Here is a 25,263-nt window from a genome sequence, read left to right as displayed (position 1 = left end):
ATTAGTTTCCTTCCTGATGTTTATATGACCCCAATATACACCACAGTGTTGTACAAAGAGTGTTACCAGTCACTGTAATAATATAGTCCCCAGCTACATATGCGTGATATGGAGAGGCAGGCATGAATGCTTTCATATCTAGTATAAAGCAGCGGGGAATGTGTCCAAAAGGCCTGGCAATGAAGAGGACCCGAGGGAGCACAGAACAATTAGTTTCATAGTGCAGTGTAAACTAGCGCAGCATATGTGATCGCTATGGCTAAGCTGTATGAAAGAGAGACCCCGTGTGGCATCTGTTCTATTTACATGGATGTAGTCTTATACCTCTAAAGAAAAAAATGCTGAAATTATGTAGCCAAAAAATAAATCTTTATTGGAAACAATGTTAAAAACTATTCATATAAAAAAAAAGGAGACAAAAACCAACATTAAAGAACAGTGGCTATCCCGGAGGAAATGATAGGTTATAATTTAGTATTATTGCACATGCCCAGTCCCCGACCAATTACACTTACACAATGTAGGCAAAAAAGTAATAGTGCAAAAAGCATTCAAAGGTAATAATAAATACTCAGTACATACAGTTCATTATCGTATTGCACTTTGCCCATAAATATTATTGACCCCCAAAGGTCCTAGTGACATGGCATAAGTACCTATATATCAGACGTGATCAGAAGGGACGTCATCACCCCCCGGATGAAGACTACGAAACGTGCGTCGGGGTGGTGGCGACCCGGAGGATATACATCACGTCTGATATATAGGTACTTATGCCATGTCTCTAGGACCTTTGGGGTCAATAATATTTATGGGCAAAGTGCAATACAATAATGAACTGTATGTACTGAGTATTTATTATTACCTTTGAATGCTTTTTTGCACTATTACTTTTTTGCCTACATTGTGTAAGTGTAATTTGTCGGGGACTGGGCATGTGCAATAATACTGGATTATTATAATACTGGATCATTTCCTCCCGGATAGCCACTGTTCTTTAATGTTGGTTTTTGTCTCCTTTTTTTATATGAATTGTTTTTAACATTGTTTCCAATAAAGATTTATTTTTTGGCTACATAATTTCAGCATTTTTTTCTTTAGAGGTATTGTATTGGTGAGCTGTAGTAGCAGTATAGACTAACTGCAGAATATTTAGGGAGGCACTTGCCCTATACCAAATACTCATAAATATTGCATGAAGACAGAAGTGTGGGTATTGTATGGATGTAGTCTTGCACAATGATTGGATAGGTTGGATAGGGCAATTATCAATGTTATTAAGGCTTTATCCATTTAGTAATATATTGTAATATCTGCTGCAACGAAAAGATATTCCTGTTGCTACTATAGCGCCCACATATATTGCTGCAGTGTATACAGCTTGTAATTACTCACATCAGTCCCTGTTCCCAATGGGATGTGCATTGTAATTTATCAATATAATAGTAGTCAACTGAACAATGTGAAAGAAAACCAGGACACCTGAAGGAAACCCACACATTCAATGTTGTCCATGAATGGATATGGACCTCAGGTAACATGGGAATTAGATACATCCCATGTGGCTACTATGGGGCACCTGGAGAGATGAGGCCATTGTCAGGATCCATTTTAGGTTGGGTCTTCATGGCATCTTTGGCTGTGACAAGGGTTGCATGGCCAAAGACCACTATCTAAATAGGGATCGAGTTGCATTGCATGCAGGAAAGTGTATAGGTTCATGTTAAGACCCACAGGTTGATACCACTACGACCTGGCAATCGCAAGAAATCCATCTTGGTTTGATTTCTTGCCACTGTCAGGTTTGTTTTCACGGCCACATGTGGTTTATATTGCAACCAAATTCACTTACATTGGCAACAATGCATCATGATCGCTACAGCAATCTTTGGCCACTTGACCATGTCAAGGCCTAGTTGCCATGTAGCCCTAGACATAATGGACTGTGAGAATTAGTTGTTGCTATATACAATAGACTCTACTGGGATAATTTTTACTTAGGTAAAAATGATAATGCTACATTGATATGACAATGCTATAAAACCCCCTGGACTTTCTGTACAAGGTAGAATAGAGTTGAGTGTTGTCAGGCAATACCTGAAAAGGACCATGTTTTTTTAAACTTTTCTGTTTTGTCCACCATCCTTTTAGTACATGACTGCCAGGGCTTCAAGGCTGCAAGGCCCCATGTCGGCAAAACTGACCACTGAATCACCATGCACATGGACAGAATACATACACGCACTCCAATAGATGTATTCTCTGGTTACAATAGTTAGGGGAAGATTTATCAAACTGGTGTAAAGTAGATTTGTCTCAGTTGCCCCTAGCAACCAATCAGATTCTACCTTTCATTTTTCAAAGAATCTGTGAGGAATGAAAGGTGGAATCTGATTGGTTGCTCGGGGCAACTAAGACAATTCTACTTTACACCAGATTGATAACTCTCCCCCTTAGTCTATATGGACAGAATTCTAATCACATTCACACTACAAATATTAGGTGACAAGTATGAGAGTCTTAAAGAGAACTTCTAATCCTATGTTCCAGGCCTGAAGACCATTGTAGGAGCCCTTATTCAATCTGTTAAAAAGCTGTCGGATGTGATGATCCTCACCCTCTTCTGTTTGGCCGTCTTTGCACTAATCGGTCTTCAGCTGTTTATGGGAAATCTGAGACAGAAATGTGTCTACTGGCCGCCCCCTGAAGAGGCCGTTGAATATTACAGAAACCTGACCCTAAATTCTATGGATTTTGATGACAACTCAACCTTATACAATAACACTGACATGTTCGCTAACATATCCATAGACTGGTCTGAGTACCTCAACGACGAGTGTGAGTCATAAGACTAATCTGGTGCATGTCCATGAAAATTACTTGATGATCCTTCAAGTTTCATTATTTTAAGGGAATCTGTCTCTAGGTTTATGCCGCCTAAAATGAGGGCAGCATAAACTAGTGACAGAAATGAAGAACAGATCAGTGTATTACTTACATCATTTTGTTCTGCCGTTCTTATAGTATGCAGGAAAATAGAATTCTTGCTACACCCCCACCCTCCAGCTGCTGATTAACAAGTGACTGCCTATACACAGCATGGATAGATAACTGCCAATCAGCAGCAGGTGGGTGGAGTTTTCTGTTTCTCATGAATATTAGGGACTACTGGGCTCATGCACATAATGGAGAGGGCTACTTATTGTTCATGGTATTCAGGAGGATATCTCCAAATCAGCTGCACAGAACAATATACGTGATATATCATTCTGTTCAGCTTCTCTGTCACTAGTTTATGCTACCCTTAGGTAGGACAGCATAAACTTACTGACAGAGTCTCTTTCAATGTTAACTATGATTCCACATATTAAAGGAGCTTAACAGGGTTGTCTTATGAAGTGATATCACAGAGGGGTTCCCCTACTCAGGGCCCCCTTTTATGAACCAAAATGGGGAGTTGTTCTGCATGAGTGGCTTACATTTTGGGGGAGTGAAGATGTCCTTCCACGACACTTCCACAGTAGGCGCCACAGCAGGGGAAATTTCTGTCAGGTTATGGCTTCCCCCAACAATAGTAAAGTGGACCGTCCTACCGAGTAACTGAATGCTCTCTCCGTATGCACACAGTATAGGATGTATACTGTGATTGACTATGCAAATGTAGACTCCAGGCTGGTAAGGTGTATACCCTGTCCCATAGTTTGTTTATTGAATACATGTGTCTGTGTTGCCGCAATGTATACCTTTAATCCATAGAACCAACTTCTTGACTATTTAGCCAAGGATGATGGCACTTTTCCCATAAAACTATGTATCAGTCTTTTCAGCTTCTTCTGCTCTATAACATGATTTCTACAGATTGTACTGTATTTTCAGTGAAAGAGGTGTGTTTGCTCATGTTGCTGTTGATTAATTTAAAGCGACTCTGTACCCACAATCTGCCCCTTTTCCCCAAACCACTTGTACCTTCGGAAAGCTGCTTTTAATCCAAGATCTGTCCTGGGGTCCGTTCTGCAGGTGATGCAGCTATTGTCCAAAAAAATACCTTTAAACTTGCAGCCCTGTGTCAAATTGGCATGGCCTAGAGCAGGGGTCCTCAACTGGCGGACTGCGGTCCGAACCCGGACCGCCGAGGCCAGCTGTCCAGACCCCTGGTCAGACCTCCCAACTGCCCCGTCCCGTGACGGCCCCCAGGTGTCCCGCTCCCCACCGCACTGCCTCCCGCCCCATAGGCGTACTGTCCTTAGATTTCAGTACGCCTGTGGGGCTGGGGGCAGTGTCGGCCCGGCCCCCGGCTGATAAGCGCTCTCTGGGGATGTCCCGGGGATTCCCCAGCAGAGCGCGCACCAGTGACCTCAGTGTGCACCGCCGTCCTGTACTTCCGGGAAGTACAGGCCAGCGGAGTACACTGAGGTCACTGGTGCGCGCTCTGCTGGGGAATCCCCGGGACGTCCCCAGAGAGCGCGTATCAGCCGGGGCCCGAGCCGACAGGAGAAGAGAAGAACACAGCCGCAGCGGGGAGCGAGGTGCTAGGTGAGTTGTGGTTTGTTTGTTTTTTTGTCTGGGGGCTATAAGGGGAGAGTGCACAGGGGGGCTATATACTACAGAGGGGACCCCACAGGGGGCTATATACTACAGGGGGAGAGCACAGGGGGGCTATATACTAGTGGGGGGAGCTCACAGGGGGCTATATACTACAGGGGGAGAGCGCACAGGGGGGCTATATACTACTAGGGGGTACTATATACTATTGGGGGGAGCGCAAAGGGGGGCTATATACTACTGGGTGGGCTATATACTACTGGAGGGAGCGCACAGGGGGCTATATACTACAGGGGGAGAGCGCACAGGGGGGCTATATACTACTGGGGGGAGCGCACAGGGGGGCTATATACTACTGGGGGGGCTATATACTACTGAGGGGGGAACACAGGGGGGCTATATACTACTGGGGGGAGCTCACAGGGGGTATATACTACAGGGGGAAAGTGCACAGGGGGGCTATATACTACTGGTATATAACTAATAAGCATCAATTCTGTATGTAAATAGTTGAACGTTTGTGAAAAGTAACAAAACACGTTTCCTACTGATATTCAGCTCGGACCTTCACCTGACAATAGACCCCGGTAAGTGGATCTTCACTAAAAGTTGTTGAGTACCCCTGGCCTAGAGTGTCTGTGCCCAGGCTTGCACCGTCTCTCCGTCTCTCCTCCCTACCCTCTTTACCATTAGGAATGCCCCTGGGCAGGTTTTTTTTTCAATTCATCATTTGTCTGAAAACTGCACAGGTGCCTTAATGATCAAACACATGTGCAGTGTTCTTACAGGTGATGAATAGGAGAATACCTGCCTAGGGCATTCCTAATTAAGAAGATGGCAGGGAGGAGAGATGGAGGGCTGGTGCTAGTCTAATGCACAGACACTTTAGGCCACGCCAATTTGACACAGGGCTGCAAGTTTAAAACTTGTTTTTTAGGACAATAACTGCATCACCTGCCGAACAGACCACAGGACAGATCTTGGATTAAAAGCAGCTATAAGAAGGTACAAGTGGTTTGGAGGGGCCAGATTGTGGATACAGAGTTGCTTTAAATAGCAACTGGTAGACTTATGAGTGTAGCCCTGAAGTATAATAAAGTTTGCAACTCTACATAACTGCAAAAAAAATCATGGTACTAACATGTTACTAACGTTATAACAACATTAAGCCCATTTTTTAATCTATGAAACCCCTTTAAGAATATGAATAGTAGTAGGAAACACAGTTGACAGATATATATAGATACATTTCTGAACTAGATTTATTCTTCATTCTCTGTGTCAATGTAGCAAACTTTTACTTCTTGGATGGAGCGCTGGATCCTCTTCTGTGTGGGAACAGCAGTGACGCCGGGTGAGTGTGATTTATTTCTCCTATGTGGACAACAAGAAGTGTAATTAAAGGGGATATAGCCAATAATATGTGTGAAGGAAGCTTAGCTGCAAGACCGCACCCAGCCTATGGGCAAAAAGTGGCATTTATGGAAGAAAGTAATATTGTTCTTCTAATTTACAACCTCTTTAAACTTTATTATCTTTAGTATATCTCTGCACTTGTAATCATTACAGTGTCTACTCTATAATAAGAGGTTTATATATATGCTTAATATTTAGTCCAGGGTCTGCTGTCAGTCTATACTGCACAATTGTTTGCCTTAGATTGCAGAATATAAAATAAAAAAAAGTGTTTCATCGCATACCATAGGGCAGTGATTTTCAACAGGGCCGGCTCCAGTTTTTTTTGGGCCCTGGGGCGACAGAGCCTCAGCGGGCCCCTCATCCATTCACTATGCACCCATCATCCACATGATATGCACAATCACTTGAGACACCACTAACATACACAAACATACGTTGACTGATTCTGACTGACTGACACTCACTGACTGACACTGACACACTCAGACACTGACATGCAGCACTTACAACTCAGTTTTCTCCCTCCTACTCTCTGTTGGGCTGATCTCCACACTGTGAGGTTGAGGACCTTCCGGTCATGTGATCAGGTCCTTCTTCACCCTGTACTCTCTGTGTGCAGGTCCTGCCCAGTCTCCTGTGTCTTCTGATGTTCAGCCCACTCACCCTGCACTACCGTGAACGGACTGAACATTAGAACACAGGCCCCTCTCCCTCTTTGGACCCCTAGAGGTGCTGTGCGCCCCAGCACTTTCCCGAGTAAGCCCTGTGCTGACCTCGGCCCTGGTTTTCAAATATAGTGGCTTCCAAATATGATACCTGATGTTGAGTCATACTGAACAGTGAAAGTAAAGAACCTTATTATATATGTGACTAAGTGTGTTCTTTTGACCCTATTATGGAGGTGCCACACAGTATTTAATAGTTGTTATAGCTGAGGATCCACATACAGGAGGAAAAAGAGAAACGTGGCTCCCATGCCACTGCTTAGGGAACATTTCCAGAGAGGATTCTCTTGGGGATGATGTTGTGCTATGTGAAGGCACCATACGGCGTCATAAAGAGTATTAGGGTATATTCACACAGGCGGGCTCGCAGCGAGATTCTCGCTGCGAGCCCAGCAGGTCCTGGCAGTTCCCATAAACTACATACTTGCTGCGGTCTAAACGACCGCAGCGAGTATGTAATTATACCGCGCTTAACCCCTTCTACTCCCGCCGGCTCCCCCGCTGTAAGCAGCATACATTACCTGTCCTTGCTGCACGGGTCCGGCGTCCTGCTCTCCCGCCCGGCCAATCAGTGGCTGCGGCTGGGCAACACACTAATTGGCCGGACGGGAGAGCAGGACGCCGGACCCGTGCAGCAAGGACAGGTAATGTATGCTGCTTACAGCGGGGAAGCCGGCGGGAGTAGAAGGGGTTAAGCGCGGTATAATTACATACTCGCTGCGGTCGTTTAGACCGCAGCAAGTATGTAGTGTATGGGAACTGACAGGACCTGCCGGGCTCGCAGCGAGAATCTCGCTGCGAGCCCGCCCGTGTGAATATACCCTTACAGTAAAATTGTACTGCCATACAATGGATGAGCCCCTAAGGGCCAGTTCACACAGAGTAAAACTGTCGGAAGGCTTATGCCTCCTCTCTCTGCGCCTCTCCACTCAGAAAAATTGACATGTTTTTCTGCTAGTTTTACTCCGTGTGAACTGGCCCTAACGCAGTGATGAGGTAACGGATTTGGTGCAAATCAGTCATACCACTTTTCCCAAATATATAGATGTTCCATGAATCTTAAACTTTTGAGGTTCATTTTGGATCTCACAAAATATCAGATGTGACCACTACCCTACACAGCTCTTCTGCCTGTTCCATCATGTTCCACACGGTACCACTACTATTCCTGTCCCTACTACTACTACTATCACTCTACACAGCTACACATCTCCTGCTTTGTCCACCATATTCCCTACTGTATCACTACTACCCTACAAAGCCACACAGCTCCTTCCTTGTCCATCACATTCCATACTGTCTTACTACTAACCTACACAGTCGCACATCTCTGGCCTGTTTCATCATATTCCATATGGTACCACTACTACCCTACACAGCCGCACATCTTCTGCCTTCTCAATCACTTTCCTTACTGTACCACTACTACCCTACACAGCCGCACATCTTCTGCCTTCTCAATCACTTTCCTTACTGTACCACTACTACCCTACAAAGCCACACATCTCGTGCCTTGTCCATCACATTCCTTATTGTCTTACTACTATTACTGTCACTATTACTACCATTACTTCCCTACACAGTCGCACATCTTCTGCCTTCTCAATCACTTTCCTTACTGTACCACTACTACCCTACAAAGCCGCACATCTCCTGCCTTCTCAATCACTTTCCTTACTGTACCACTACCCTACAAAGCCACACATCTCGTGCCTTGTTCATCACATTCCTTATTGTTTTACTACTATTACTGTCACTATTACTGTACCATTACTACCCTACACAGCCGCACATCTTCTGCCTTCTCAATCACTTTCCTTACTGTACCACTACTACCCTACAAAGCCACACATCTCGTGCCTTGTCCATCACATTCCTTATTGTCTTACTACTATTACTGTCACTATTACTACCATTACTACTCTACACAGCCGCACATCTCCTGCCTTGTCCATCACATTCCTTATTGTCTTACTACTATTACTGTCACTATTACTACCATTACTGCCCTACATAGCCGCACATCTCCTGCCTTATCCATCATGAATCAGACCTTAACCCACTTTTGTGATGTCATTTCTATGTGACATAACCTATAACCTATGTGTAACTGGAAGAGGTTAGTAAGGGTTCCCAGGCTTCAATGAGGTCAGACCCAGGGTAACTTAGATCCCTTTCTTTCATGGAATGTGTAGCATGTATACAGCTGTTTGTGTGGTTATGGAGATCTATTTGTCTTTGTTGTAACCTAAGGCTGTGCCTGTACCTTCTACCAACAGGAAATGCCCAGAAAGCTTTACATGTATAAAGACTGGAAGAAATCCCAACTATGGGTACACCAGTTACGACTCATTTAACTGGGCCTTTTTGGCGCTCTTCAGGCTGATGACTCAGGACTACTGGGAGAATCTGTTTCAGCTGGTATTACACTCTTAACACTACTAACCCTAATCCTTACTGTGAGCGATCCCATGTGTACTGCTGAAAATGTCTGTTAGGTCAAAACCTAATCTACCCTAGTTAACCATCCAGGCCAGTAGGTTGTATAGAACCAACCTGTGGCCCGCCAGCTGTTGCAAACTGCAACGTCCCACAAGCCATTGAAGCATGTGTGCAACTAATAGTTGGAGTTATGCAATAGGTTGGCGACCATTGGTGTAAATAATAGTCTCCTTTAATAGAAGTGATACTATAGTTACCAATTTTTCTTTATTTTTGCTTTTAGACTCTCAGAGCTGCCGGCAAAACCTACATGGTTTTCTTTGTGGTGGTGATATTCCTGGGCTCATTCTATCTTATCAACCTTATCCTTGCTGTGGTGGCCATGGCTTATGCTGAGCAAAATGAAGCCACTATTCAAGAAGCCTTAGATAAGGAGAAAGAATTCCAAGAAATGCTGGAACAGCTAAAGAAACATCAAGAAGAGCAGGGTCAAAGGGTCAGTATGTAACACAAGTGATTTGTATCTGTTTAACTTCAAGGAGAAGTTTGGCATCTTGGAGCTGGAAATGTTTAGGAAAAGATTAGATTACAATTCTACTGGTTTCAAAGTTCAAATCTCCCAGTATTCCTTGCTGGTTCAGTGTCTGCAAAAAATTACTCTTGAGACAGTATAGGCTGTACTGTATTGTTATCTAATTTATTGGAATACAATGGCTAAAACGCGACATTATAAAAGTTTAGCTTAGTTGTTGTATTTATTGATGGTTTTTTATTAACAAACTGAAGAACTGTGGAGCATAATATTTAGGATGATGTGTATTTGCCTAACATCAAAGGAAAGTTCGGCATCTTGAATTTCAGTAAGTTTAGGAAAAGGTTAGGTTACAGTTCGATGGGTTTTAACCTCTTGACAATCCAATTTTTTAGCATTCCTTGCTGGTTCAGTGTCAACAAAAAGCTTACTCTAGTGATCGTCTTTCTGGGAAGCCTAGTCTTCATACAGTGTAGACTGCACTGTATAGTTATTTTATATTCTGGAATACAATGTATTTAACACTACATTATAGAAGGTTAGCTTAAATAGGTTTGCTTGTTGACAGTTTTAATACTCCAGAGCTGCATTCCCAGTTCTGCTGTTGAATATTAAGCATCATTTGGGTGGGTTCCTGGACAGTCAACTTCTATTTTTTTTCCTGTTTTGAAGATGTAGCAAATGGAACATAATATAGCTAACCCTATCCTGGGTACAATGACCACAGCAGAAATTAATGTCTTAGAGGATAAAGGAGTGGTAAAAACCAACAACTGAAAGGCAAAGTAAAATAGAGAACATCTGTTGAGAATTTGTTGTATTAATGTTGATAGGTATGAGTTGTTAGATTGTTGGTAACCATCTATCAAGGATTTCTGTCTATACTTGATTTTCCAAAGATGTGAGCTATATAGAGAGTAGCAAAGATAACAATGTAGCCCCTTTCGTGAACTTCTTGACACCACCCCACTTCCATTTACATCTACTTTGTTTACTACAATGGCAGTACATGTGGAGCCAACATTTCTATCTTCGCGGCCAGCACCAAATGTTCTTGGGGCCCCAAGGCAGCCACATGGGCTAGGGTACACCCTGGAAAGAAGTTTAGCAATCCTATAGTGATCACCACTATGAAACTGAGAGGACTGGATAGATGGTTAGTGCCTACGACATCCCACCCTACAGCTGCACTAGAAATTGGAGTGTTTAGTCAGTGTAATGTTCTGTAGTGACAGCAGCCTGTGCAGTACACAAAGTGTTATTGCTGCTAGCAGTAGTAATGTACGGTGCTCCTGTGACCTTTCATATAACTGTAATCTGATGAGCTGATCCTTCTCGTATTTACACTTGCACAACTTGGTAGAACAGCCAACACAGCAGTGAAGAAGATTCATAAGAAGTATGATACTCCGAAACAGCAAGACTTCAAGAAGACACTTGGGGTCTTGGAGATCTTTTTCGGCAGAGCCTTCGATTGATAGCTCTTTAGGTCTATGTTAAATGCTTGTTTATAGGAGTCCTTGGCAGTGTCGCCTCTGGAGATCCTTGCCTTTGCTACCAAGTATCACAGTTCACCTGCATAATCCACTCTAAATATAGACCCAAGCCCTTTCTGAAATGGAATCATAAAAATATTCTGCAAGGGCTTTGATTTGACCGACATATGAAAAAAATGACCCATTAACAATTTTTCATGGTTCCTATCCACTGTGTAGTGAACATTCAATACGCTAGGCTATGTTAACATGTAATATTTTGGCCAATACAAAGGAGTGGGTCCAAACGATATAAATCTTTCCATTGCATTATCAGTCCACTTTTGGTGTTGCCTAAAAATACTGCCAAAAATACTATGTGTGAACACAGCCTTACAGATCTGCGATACATTGTTGTTTTGGAGAATTCCACTAATAACATGGAAGAAGGAGAAGAAGCTTGGTGAAGAAGGCCTCATGTTCTGAAATTATACTTGTCTGATCTCTTATTCATAGGAGTAACCTAATGGGATAGCCCACACGGAGTAGGATATAAAAAAATTCTCCTGGGAATATTACCTGATCTACTTAATTTTTTATCGATAGTGGTCTGGTGTGGTTATAGTTATAGGCCTTAAGGAGCTTATACACCTATACTAAAGTACACTGAATCAGTGGAAGGTTCGGCAACTGTGTAAGGTATACGGTGGCCTTCTGACTCTCCACTGACAGATGACGTTGGTGGAGAGAAGAGTTGAGCATGTCAGATTTTTTCCACCTAACCCTATTGCTCTGGGAGGGATAAACCACCACCAAAGTTTTCTGGCTGTGGTTTACCCCTCCCATCCCCATAGAGGACCATCTCAAATATTCATGTGCATAGGGAAGATAATTGAAATTGCATGGCTACCTTTACACCAACGTTGTTGATCACAGACTAAAATTCAAATGGTTGTGTCTACAAAATAATCATTCATCGGACGACCATGAAGCTACTTCTATTTAATGTGTATGGACAATTTCACTCTTCCTGATGCACAGCTCATTGTACTCATCTGTATTACCTTGGATGTATTGATATCTAGTTCCAATATTATTTGCCATTTCAGAAAGCCAGCATGGCCTCTGTGGGGCTTGTTAATGAAGAACGAAAGAAATCGACAGACCTAGATTTAACTGATGAAGACAGAGAGAAGATGGACTGTAATGGACGAGTGATACCTCGAGTGGTGATAGAAACAGTGGATACTATAGAAGATGATGTGAGTCCTATAAAAGGGGTTATTAACCTGTCAATCATGAGATTTGGGGATCTTGTGTTACTCATTTCAATGGAGCTGTGGTTGAGCATCATTGCTACTGCCCTATACAATCTCTATGGGACTGACGAACATAGCCAAGTGCTGTTTTTGGCTCAGTTACATAGAGATTGAATTGCGTGGAACAAATATGCCTTTCATTTGGGGGACACAGACTTATTTTCTAATGATGGCGGGAGTCCTAGCGATAGCACCCGCAGCAATCATTAAAACTGAGAAGACTGTTAGCAGAGATCACCTAGACCACGCTTATATTATTTCCTTTATTATTATCTTTATCCAAGACACTTATCATATGTCTTCTCACCACTTATCATTTATGCTTTGTGTAGTTGTCAATTGTGTATTAGTACACAACGAACAATAATACTGTGGATTTTGCTTGTGAAGCCCCTCAGGGCTGCTATGGATGGAGTACCTGGCCGTTTTTGCTGACAGGTTTTAATACACTGCACTAGGTGACTAGCGCAGTGAATTACAGTACAGCGCGACACTCTATTATGCTGCTCTACGTCAAAGAAATGAACACCCGTCAGTTCATTAGGGGTTAAAATATGACAAAATAAAAATTGACAATGAGCGCAATATTAGGCAATCCTAGGTATATAGTGGTAGTATATTAAACCATGCAATGAAAAAGGAATGAATTAGGTTGGTTACCTGATTATCCTTCTCACACTATTGCTCGTGGTTTTCACTGTATGCCGTAGAACCAGTATCCGTGTTGGTTGTATGTCCTTTCTAAGATGCTTAATACCGTATGCTTTGCAGCAGGGTGATGAATGTAACCTTCGCTGGAGGTGCCCCGGCCGGCGGCACTACTCCGCAGTTGGTTACGTAGGTGATGACAATTCAAAAAATGTTTTTCCCGGGAGTCGAGTGACGTCACTACTAGTACGGGTGCTTGGAGAGGCAAAAAAGGTAATCAACGCGTTTCAGCAACAATATCGGTTGCCCTCGTCAGGATTATGCCGCGGCCCCGTGTATCTCCCTTACTTATAGGTCGTATGAACTGCCCACCTACCAGGTGTAAGCTGATTAGATGTTCTCATATTGCTGTCTTATTCTAATTTTGCATACATTTGTGTGTTTATATGGCATTTTAAAGCACCCTGTTACCTTCTCATGTCCGTGTTTTCGAGCTGTGCGCACATTGTTCGGAACAGTGTATCAGTTCCCATTTTCAGTACTCAGAGCAGTGTGCAGAGGGTTCGGGACAATGTGTCAGTTTTTCCTAAAAAAGTTCCAACAATACATAGGTCTTTCGGAGCAATGTATCAGTTCTTTTTTGTAATAAAAGACAGCATGTTAAACAATATGTCCATTTCAAAAAATATACAGAGAAACGTTCGGGACAGAGTGTTGGTTTCTGCTCAGTGTGATTAAGGACAAACCTTAAGCGGTATATCCCTTCCCTTATGTCATGTTCACAGCAGCACATAGATTGTTCGGAACAGTGTGTTAGTTCAGAATTCACATAATAATGCACAGGACGTTAGGAATAGTGATTAAATTCCTATTTGTCCATATCGTTCCACATGAAATGTTTTTATCTCTGCAACGATTGCAGTATCCATCCTGTATTTTGGATTATGCACTATTTTAATTGTGATTTGTTTTTGTTTCTGTTTTGTTCTGGTTTATGAATTATTTGTATGATTATATTTTTATTTATATTTTTATTTTTATTTATACTTTTATTTTTAGTTGATCTTAACTATATAAAGGCAAAGAGTTCTAGGTCAGCATTCAGACCATTAGGGATTAGTGAATTTAACTGGAATATCCATTTGGTTTCTGCTCTTGATAGTAATTCTATGTAATTCCCCCCTCTTCAGTGGGGTTTGATGTTTTCAATGCCTGCAAACACAGATCCCTCAAAGATGCCTTGATGTTTCTCTGCATAATGTCTTGATAGTGGGTGTCCATCGTATTTTCTGTTAATATTGTATATATGTTCCTGTATTCTTGTGGTGAGTTGTCTTTTCGTTCTTCCCACATATAGTTTATTGCATGGGCATTTAATGTAATAAATGACCCCAGTGGTTTTACATGAAATGTGTTTGCAGGCATTGAAAACATCAAACCCCACTGGAGAGGGGGAAATTACATAGAATTACTATCAAGAGCAGAAACCAAATGGATATTCCAGTTAAATTCACTAATCCCTAATGGTCTGAATGCTGACCTAGAACTCTTTGCCTTTATATAGTTAAGATCAACTAAAAATAAAAGTATAAATAAAAATAAAAATATAAATAAAAATATAATCATACAAATAATTCATAAACCAGAACAAAACAGAAACAAAAACAAATCACAATTAAAATAGTGCATAATCCAAAATACAGGATGGATACTGCAATCGTTGCAGAGATAAAAACATTTCATGTGGAACGATATGGACAAATAGGAATTTAATCACTATTCCTAACGTCCTGTGCATTATTATGTGAATTCTGAACTAACACACTGTTCCGAACAATCTATGTGCTGCTGTGAACATGACATAAGGGAAGGGATATACCGCTTAAGGTTTGTCCTTAATCACACTGAGCAGAAACCAACACTCTGTCCCGAACGTTTCTCTGTATATTTTTTTAAATGGACATATTGTTTAACATGCTGTCTTTTATTACAAAAAAGAACTGATACATTGCTCCGAAAGACCTATGTATTGTTGAAACTTTTTTAGGAAAAACTGACACATTGTCCCGAACCCTCTGCACACTGCTCTGAGTACTGAAAATGGGAACTGATACACTGTTCCGAACAATGTGCGCACAGCTCGAAAACACGGACATGAGAAGGTAACAGGGTGCTTTAAAATGCCATATAAACACACAAATGTATGCAAAATTAGAATAAGACAGCAATATGAGAACATCTAATCAGCTTACACCTGGTAGGTGGGCAGTTCATACGACCTATAAGTAAGGGAGATACACGGGGCCGCGGCATAATCCTAACGAGGGCAACCGATATTGTTGCTGAAACGCGTTGATTACCTTTTTTGCCTCTCCAAGCACCCGTACTAGTAGTGACGTCACTCAACTCCCGGGAAAAACATTTTTTGAATTGTCATCACCTACGTAACCAACTGCGGAGTAGTGCCGCCGGCCGGGGCACCTCCAGCGAAGGTTACATTCATCACCCTGCTGCAAAGCATACGGTATTAAGCATCTTAGAAAGGACATACAACCAACACGGATACTGGTTCTATGGCATACAGTGAAAACCACGAGCAATAGTGTGAGAAGGATAATCAGGTAACCAACCTAATTCATTCCTTTTTCATTGCATGGTTTAATATACTACCACTATATACCTAGGATTGCCTAATATTGCGCTCATTGTCAATTTTTATTTTGTCACGAATTACAGTATGGATCAAATGATCACTGCTAAAGTCCTCTAAATAAACAATACGTTTTCCCTTTCTATCTACTTTTTCTAAATCAAATATAAAAATACTCATATTAGGTATCGCCACTTCCATTACGACCTGAAAAATACAGTTCTTATTTTTACAAAATAGAACGGTTGCGTCGCTTGGGAGGCGACCGTGGGAAAATGAAAAAATTACAGAATGTATGACGGGGAAGGGGTTAAATTAACTTAGGACAAGCCTGTGTGACATCAAAGTTAACACGGTTATCACTTCTATCACTAGTTATAGCAGGGTGAGGCATATGGCTGTGCACCTCTCTATCTAACTTATTACAGGAGACAGACTCAATTGTAAGCCTATGGAGACCATCTCCTGCAATCAGTTTTAGCACTGAGACCCTGACCAATCTTAACTTGTGGCACACAAAAAGTTAAAGGGGTACGCCGGTGGAAAAAAATAGCTGCTGTATGTCCTGCAGGAAGTGGTGTTTTTTTTTCCAGTCTGACATAGTGTTCTATACTGCCACCTGTGTCTGTGTCAGGAACTATCCAGAGCAGTAAAGGTTTTCTATGGGAAGTTGAATCTCTTCTAGACAGTTTCTGTCACGGACAGAGGTGGCAGCAGAGAGCACTGTGTCAGACTGGAAAGAATACACCACTTCCTGCAGGACATACAGCAGCTGATAAGAACTATAAGACTTAAGATGTAATTTAAGAATCCATATAACTTTCTGACACCAGTTAATTTGCAAACATTTTTTTTTCCACTGGAGCACCCTTTTAATTCAAATCTCAGCAATGCTTAATGATATGCCCCAGAGTTCGAGTGTAAGGTTCCTATATCTACTTACAATTACAATTCTTATGTCTTAGTGTTGTCAATGTCTCTAATGGGGGCTCACAATCTTATTTCCTTGTATCATACATACACACAGGCCTATGTCATAGGAAGCCCTTTAACCTATAACTATGTTTTGGAGCATAGAATAAAACTTGACCGTCCAGTGGATTCTTTACAAATGTAGAGAGAACCTATTAGCCCATGCAGATGGCACTACTGTTACTACTTGGCCAATGACCATAGCTCAGAACAAGCAATTCAGCATTATAAGTTAAAGTGGCTACTACAAAACTACTCTTTGTATTTAGGATTCCTGTATACCTGCATGCTGAACTTTGAGTCACCATCACAGAACATGTATTCCCTTCATTCCCAGGCTAGCTCAGTAAAGACTGATCTTGAGAAGAATTCCAAGAAATATTTAGAAGAACCAACGCTACAAAAGAAGACGGGCAGTTCTATTAGCGTCATCTCTGAAGCCATGATAGAAGGTCTGTGCAATGGGAAGGTATTTAACACACCAATGATGGACACCTAGACGTGTAGTCTCCTAGTTCTCTATGTGCTGCCTGTTCAATCACGTCTTACACAGTTTGGCACTATCCACTAGCACTATCTGGGCAGAATATTATAATTTGTAAATTCATCTGTTAGGAAAAGGTTTTCTTATACCCAATGCAAGTGTGGAAACAGGCTTCATCACCATTCTGCCAGACCTCCCAGAGTGTTCAGCAACTTATTGTCTCTGTCCTTGGTTTCTATTAGGTTTGTGCCTAGTTATTGGTGTGCATAACATTTGCACCTTGAGGCTATGTTCACACTACGTAAATCTACGTCCGTAGTTCTCGCCGCAGAACTACAGCCGTAGATTTGCGGGGTGGAACATAGCATTGTTTGCTATGGGATCCCGGCCGGAGCGTACACACATCGTATACGCTCCGGCCGGTTCCCATGCGGCGCCGCAAACAACTGACAGGTCCATTATTTGCGGACGGAATTCAATGAATTCCTCCCGCAGAAGGACCTGGCAGTTCACACAGTGAAGCGAGCGGCTCCGGCCGCTTGCTTCACTCTGTGCTACGGGATAATCTGATGCAGGCGCATGCTGATGCGCCCGCATCAGAGCTCCACGGAGGAAAGATCATCCGGCCGGTACTTAAGTACCGGCCGTGACGATCCGGGCTGAGACCGGCCGTTCCGTGACCCGTCCGGAGTCACGGAACGGCCGGTTTCATCCGTAGTGTGAACATAGCCTGAGGCTTCCCATAGCACAGAGTGAAGCAAGCGTCCGGAGCCGCTCGCTTCACTGTGTGAACCGCCAGGTCCTTCTGCGGACGGAATTCATTGAATTCCGTCCGCAAATAATGGACCTGTCAGTTGTTTTTGGCGCCGCATGGGAACCGGCCGGAGCGTATACGATGTGTGTACGCTCCGGCCGGGATCCCATAGCAAACAATGCTATGTTCCACCCCACAAATCTACGACTGTAGTTCTGCGGCGAGAACTACGGCCGTAGATTTTCGTAGTGTGAACATAGCCTGACTATGTTAACGGAACATAGCCTAAGGGTCCTATTACACGGGACAATTATCATTCAAAGCATTTGAAAGATAATCGTTTAGTGTAATAGCAGACAATTAAAAGACCAACATGAAATCGTTGGTCGTTTGATATAATTTGGACCTATTTTTATCGTTGATCGTTTGCAAATCGTTCGCATTGGAATAAGACGTCAATAGCGACGGCAAGATGGCTGCAAGAACGATCATAAGTAATGTTCATCGTCCCATGTAATTGGGTGAACGATTTCAGGTTGTTCGCCATAGGGGTTGTTTGAGATTGTTTATTGTTAATGGTTGATCGTTGAAAAATCGCTTCGTGTAATAGTACCCAAGGGTCCACAGCCTAGCATAGTTAAAGGGGTAGTTCAGCTAAAAAAAGTTTCTTTCAAATCAACTGGTGCCAAAAAGTGCCAGAGATTTGTAACTAACTTCTATTGAAAAATCTCAAGTCTTCCACTACTTATCAACTGCTGTGTGTCCTGCAGGATGTGGTATTCTTTCCAGTCTGGAGAGCAGGAAAGGTTTTCTGTGGGGATTTGCTACTTCTCTGGACAGTTCCTGACACGAACAGAGGTGGCAGCAGAAAGCACTGTGTCAGACTGGAAAGAACACACCCCTTCCTGCAGAACATACAGCAGCTGATAAGTCCTGAAAGGCTTGAGATTTTTTTTTATAGTAAAATATAGATCTCTGGCACTTTCTGGTTCCAGTTGATTTGAAAGAGAAAAAATGCACTGATAGCTCTTGCACTTATACCTATAACTGGGACTTGGACCTGGCACTTAGATATAATCTGTCAACACACATACTTTCACCTGTACAATCCCCCATTATGTTATATTTATATATGTATTTATGCTATATTTATATATTAATATAGATCAATGTTTTCCTTTCCACAGAACTGGAAGAGGCTCAGCAGGCCTGTCCGCCTTGGTGGTACAAATTTGCCAACACTTTCCTGATTTGGGACTGCTGTAAACCCTGGGTGCAGTTTAAGGAGTGTGTGAGGTTTGTGGTCATGGATCCTTTTGTGGACCTTGGGATCACTATCTGCATTGTTCTCAATACACTTTTCATGGCTATGGAACATTATCCAATGACTGAGCAGTTTGAGAATGTGCTTTCTGTGGGAAATCTGGTAAGTGTCTACCATTAAATGATTCCATCATGGCATTCGGCTTTGTAATGAATGATATGGTGGGGATCCAGGGCAATATCATGGCGTGCTAAGGCCCCTGCTCATGACATTATGTGGGAAATCTATCCTTCCTTTTGGAAGAAAAGCTGAGAAAAAGAAAATAAAACATTATATTGGTACAGGATTACATGCAGCAGCACAATTCAGTAGTAGGGACCATATAAAACTCTGTTACTTTCTTGCATTAGCAGCTCTACACCTGTCCTCAGGTTGGGTGTGGTACTGCTACACAGCTCTATTCATTTCAATGGAACCAAGCTACAAAACCCATACCCACATTGGTGCTGTTTCTGGAAGGAAGCAGCCAGGGAAGCCTAGGGGACTGCTTTAAACTGCTGTTCCAATGGTGTTCTCATCTTGAGACAAGGAACTATTTGCTCAAGCAATTTCTTGTGTTGAGATGGCGACCAGAAAGTAGATGTCAGCAGGGACCCAGGACCTTCTTTTTTAATTTTATCCTACCAGACAACACATTTTAAAAGGGAACTATTAGCAGATTAGACAAATCTAACCCACTGAGATGTCCCTATTGCTCAGGGGGCGCCAAGGATGAAGGTATGTCACTTACCTTCATCCTCATTCCTGTGCACTTAATCGTTCACTCCACGGTCCAGTAAGACCGTTAGGAGCACTGTCCCCCCCTGCCCAGCGTGACAATCCCGCGGCCCATTCCATTGATAATCATTAGAAGTGGCAGCCTGGGGGTGGATTGGCGCTATGGGGGGCAGGGCAGTGCTACAAGAGTGTATGGTAATGGTCCAGTGGAGAAAAGTAAGAGACTTAACTTCCCCCTCGGCGCCTCGTGCACAATAGCGACATATTGGCAGGTTAGAGTTTCACTTTAAGTCTTGTATTTCTTCTCTACTTTGTCTTACATTTGAGGATGCTTTGCTGATGAAGAGTAGTTTTGTCTAGTAGTATACGTATATATATATATAAATTTTAGTTTTATTGCCTCCACTTTTGACTTTCATATATTCATTGAAGGCCACTTTATTAAACATATCCCTCTAGTAGCATGTTGGACCTACACTGGTTTTCAGGAAATCAACATGGCAATAAATAATGAAAACATTCTGAAGAAATATTGGCCCATGCGGACAGAATGGCTTCCTGCAGTTTCCTCATATTAGATGGAGGTCTTGAAATGCTCTGAACAGCCTGTTTTACTTCATCCTAGAGATGCTCTATAGGCTAAAGATCTAGGGACTTGGAAGGCCAGAGAAGCAACAAGGATTTGATTTAATGTTCCTAAATTGATCGCTATGCAACCCTTGTGGCATCATACATTGTCCTGCTGACAGTCTCCTTCTGCCTTAGATACCATAAAATGCTAAACTTTGTTGGCCACAATGATTAGATAAGCCAAACTGTCCGAACGTCTACTTACTGGCTACAGAGGAGCTAGTGTGTGCTAAGAAAACTTTCCCCACACCATTAAGATTCCTCCACCAGCCTTAACTGTTTACATCTGACAGGATCCATCGATCCATGCTGCTTCCATCTGGACACATCTGACCAGGCCATATTTCTCCATAGAGATCTTGATCCACCTCACCAGGCCATGTTTCTCCACAAAGATCTGGATCCATCTGACCAGGCCATTTTTCTCCATAGAGATCTGGACACATCTGACCAGGCCATGTTTCTTCACAGAGATCTGGATCCATCTGACCAGGCCATGTTTCTCCACAGAGATCTAGATCCATCTGACCAGGCCATGTTTCTCCACAGAAATCTGGATCCATCTGACCAGGCCATGTTTCCTCGCAGAGATCTGGATACATCTGACCAGGCCATGTTTCTCCACAGAGATCTAGATCATCTGATCAGGCCATGTTTCTCCACAGAGATCTAGATTCACCCGACCAGACTACGTTTCTCCACAGAGATTTGGATCAATCTTACCATGTTTCTCCATCAAGTTGAGTCCATCCAACCAGGTCATAGATCCATCTGCCTTTGGACAAGTTAGCTGGACACCAGCATTGTATTTGTCTGCATTTTCTGAATATACATACTACATGAGAAAACCCTAACAAAGTTGGTAGTGAAGTTAATGCCCACCAGTCTCTGGACTCTGGACTTTCCCATCTAATGTTGATTCAGACTGAAACTTATCACTTGATTTTATCCTGTGGTCTGAGGTCAACCTCGAATCATGAAAGGGGAGCAGGCTCTAATAAAGTGCTCATTACGAGGGGTATTTATTTACAGTAATAATTATAATAATTGACATTAATGTCATAATCCTATCACTTAGCACAATGCTTTTTTTTACAGGTTTTCACTGGCATTTTTGCAGCTGAAATGTTCTTCAAGGTGATTGCCTTGGACCCATATTACTACTTCCAGGTGGGATGGAACATCTTTGACAGCATAATAGTCACCCTCAGCTTGGTGGAACTTGGCCTGGCCAATGTGGAAGGTCTGTCTGTGTTGCGTTCCTTCCGTCTGGTACGTTCTGAGCTCAACTTTATACTTCTACATAAAGATCATATAGTTTGTGGTCAAGGCATGGAAAAATTATTAAGTTGTGTTTGTAGAATCTATGATCCTAATCAAATGGTAATATATCAGAGAGAGTGTGTTCTAGATAAGCGCTTCTCAAACACCAGTAATGCCATTATATGCAGATATAGTGTGGTGTGGTACATTTCTTAGGTTCCAAAATGGGACCTAAAAATAATATTAATATACTTACCCAGTTTTCTAGTAACTTTTTTTTTTTATCCATCTAGCTTAGAGTCTTCAAACTCGCTAAATCATGGCCCACATTGAACATGCTCATCAAAATCATTGGCAACTCAGTGGGTGCTCTTGGGAATCTTACACTGGTACTTGCTATCATCGTCTTCATCTTTGCCGTGGTGGGAATGCAACTTTTTGGGAAAAGTTATAAAGAGTGTGTTTGCAAGATCAACTCAGACTGTGTTCTCCCTCGGTGGCATATGCATGACTTCTTCCACTCATTCCTCATTGTCTTCCGGATCCTGTGTGGGGAGTGGATCGAGACCATGTGGGATTGTATGGAGGTGGCGGGACAAGCCATGTGTCTCGTGGTATTCATGATGGTCATGGTGGTTGGTAATTTAGTGGTGAGTTTTACCTTGGTATTATTGCATGTTTCCAATACTCTCAGCATATACTGTGCCTCAGCCTAATTTAGAATTATTTTTACACCTGTATTACAGAAAAGTCCTGGTCTGATTGCGGCTGTACCAACTCAAACTGACAGTACCATAGGGATTTATGATGCTTGCAGCTCCAGTTATTAGACTGGTCAGGTTAGGTTGTGCAGCTGCAATATGGCTGCAAATATACTATTATCCTCAACTGCACATTTATACAATGTATTGCTAAGCAATAAGTGGTATAAATTTTATTGACATTTTAGACTGCATTTTTTTCATTTTCAATTGTTTTATGGTGTTTTCTAAAAAAAAAGTGCAAATAAATAGGTCCACACACAACATGTAGGCGAATGGATATAGTTAAGTAATACAACTAAATACAAAGCAACGTGTTACAACATATAAAATAAGAGCTACAGGATCCAATGAAGTAAACATAATAATTAGGCACTGTTCACACAGTAGGGGTAATTTACTAATACCAGTAAATTGTGTTAGAGCCTGTATACTAGCTATAAGGTGATTAGTTGAACCTGTGGCAGGTAGCTTTTGGGGGCTCGAAGGGGCAATGTCAAGCAGCAAAACCACAACACCTTAGGGACCCAAACCAACCATGTGGAATGCTGGACTATGACTTTGCGATTGGTCAATAACGTAGAATAATGCATTTTCTCAATCTGAATTGGATATACAGTGTGAAGTCTTTATACCAAGTGGACATAGAAGAGCATTGGTCATCAGAACCATTTGTGGCTAAAAGGTGCCGTGATGTGCACGAGCCCAGGTTCTGCCAGACCTGAGAGTGGAATAGTAAAACCTTGGCAGCTGGACAAACCATTAGTTAAGCTCTATTCTAAGCAGCCAGACACTTCCTCTAGCATTGCTCTAAAGTTATAATAGGATTTAAGGGAAGCAACTGAAGAAGCAAGGTAATCCTGCCCGCATAGAAAATAGAAAACTGGAGGAAGGTGTCCAGGGATATAATGCAGATATTGCAGATATGGGGAGACAAGATACCTATATAAAAGTGCTATTTAAATCTCAGCATCGTATATCAGTTCTCCATCGTATGTGCTTTTGGCTTGTTGTCCATACATGAATCAGGATGAAATATTGTCATTTCGGAATCAGAAGTGTGCATTGCCTCTCTATAGTCTGCGTTTGCTATTGCTGTACTCAAGTGTAGTACCAGATGGAACTCTTCGATAGGAGTGGCGTTGTTTCTAGAAAGAAAGAAACGAATAATACTAATAATGAAACAGCAACCTAAGGAAATTCTAAATACATTCATTGTGTAGGGTCCCAGGCATTCCATATAGGATGTGGTGACAACCTACAAGTTGCCTACATGGTTAAGATGTTCTATTGAGTTTATTTATGTATTTATTTATTCCAGGTGTTGAACCTGTTCTTGGCTTTACTACTGAGCTCTTTCAGCGCTGACAACCTTGCAGCCTCGGATGATGATGGAGAGATGAACAACCTTCAGATTGCCATAGGGAGGATCACTAGGGGCATTGACTTTGTTAAGAAAACTGCAATTTCCCTGATACCATTTAAGAAAAAAGAGCAGAATAAGGAGGAAGACGGGGATAATAATGAGGATGTAAATAAAGAGAGTTTTGCCCTGAACCACATAGAGACCGAAGAGGAACCCAAGCCTGAAAGTCCGGTTGTTGATGGTCTGATGAGGAAGCCACGTTACATCATGACCGAGTTAGATCACATCAACCTGATCAACAATCCGCACTACAGGATAGAAGTACCCATAGCATCCGAAGAGTCGGATCTAGAGATTCCCGATACAGATGATTTTAGTACTCAGTCAGAGTTTGAGGACACAGTAATAAAACCCAAGGTGAGGCCACAGTCAACAGGCTGGGATCAGAGGAGATTTAGTGGCATTATGTATTATTACATATATAAAACATATTGGTCATTTGGTTCTTTATACAGAAATGTCATGTGGATGGGGATATATTATAGTGAAGAAACATATGGCCAGCTTATGATGGTAGATAGCCACAAGAGTATAGTGAGTCTACAGTAAGATTCATTGAATCCTAATCTAACAAATTGGCCATTGGTTCAATTAGTTTTGTAAAAGTAATTCATTCCATTTTACAAGTTTTCCGATTCCCTGAATGTCTGGTGTGCCCCATTCCAGAATCTCATCCAGACTTTTCCAGAGAATTGGAAAGTGGAACAACTTTTACAAGACTAAAAGAATCATTGGTTAATTCGCCTAAATCTCTGATGGCCCCCATATAATGGTTCATCTGCAGTAAGTCAGTGGAAGCAAAAAGTGATCCGGGTCTGTTATTACATTGTTCATTCTGTAGGTTCAGTGTGGACAGTAGTGCTGAAGCAAAAAGTGATCTGGGTCTGTTATTACATTGTTCATTCTGTAGGTTCAGTGTGGACAGTAGTGCTGTACAGGGAATAGTACATATATAGGAAAAATGTATAGACCATTGTTAAAGACGTTTCACAAACCAGTTATACATTACTGTATATCTACATTAATGGAGTACTCTTTAAAAGTGTAGGGCATATATGGTTCCTTGAAGACATCACCATAATTATCCAGGGGTCTCACCCCTCAGCTGTAGTGAGGTTCAGGAGATGGGAACCGTGGGGAAGGTGGAGACAGCCCGAGTCCCGCCTGGAAAACAGAAATA

General features: G+C 42.1%; 1 protein-coding gene across 2 annotated transcripts in view; it reads left to right on the top strand.

Moving 5' to 3' along the window:
- SCN4A (sodium voltage-gated channel alpha subunit 4) overlaps window positions 1-25,263 on the top strand; it is an 82,819-nt gene that overhangs the window by 40,617 nt on the left and 16,939 nt on the right. For both annotated transcript variants that reach the window (XM_069953433.1, XM_069953432.1), the window contains 10 exons: window positions 2,551-2,838; window positions 5,833-5,896; window positions 8,966-9,107; window positions 9,412-9,624; window positions 12,245-12,397; window positions 17,062-17,176; window positions 19,150-19,388; window positions 21,732-21,905; window positions 22,190-22,546; window positions 23,979-24,440. In XM_069953433.1, coding sequence (XP_069809534.1) covers window positions 2,551-2,838; window positions 5,833-5,896; window positions 8,966-9,107; window positions 9,412-9,624; window positions 12,245-12,397; window positions 17,062-17,176; window positions 19,150-19,388; window positions 21,732-21,905; window positions 22,190-22,546; window positions 23,979-24,440 — 2,207 coding nt within the window. The remainder of the gene's footprint in view (window positions 1-2,550; window positions 2,839-5,832; window positions 5,897-8,965; window positions 9,108-9,411; window positions 9,625-12,244; window positions 12,398-17,061; window positions 17,177-19,149; window positions 19,389-21,731; window positions 21,906-22,189; window positions 22,547-23,978; window positions 24,441-25,263) is intronic.

Source organism: Dendropsophus ebraccatus, chromosome 14 (assembly GCF_027789765.1).
Source record: "Dendropsophus ebraccatus isolate aDenEbr1 chromosome 14, aDenEbr1.pat, whole genome shotgun sequence".
Classification (NCBI taxonomy): domain Eukaryota; kingdom Metazoa; phylum Chordata; class Amphibia; order Anura; family Hylidae; genus Dendropsophus; species Dendropsophus ebraccatus.
Note: the sequence above shows the minus strand (reverse complement) of the source record. Positions and strands in the feature narration are given on the sequence as shown.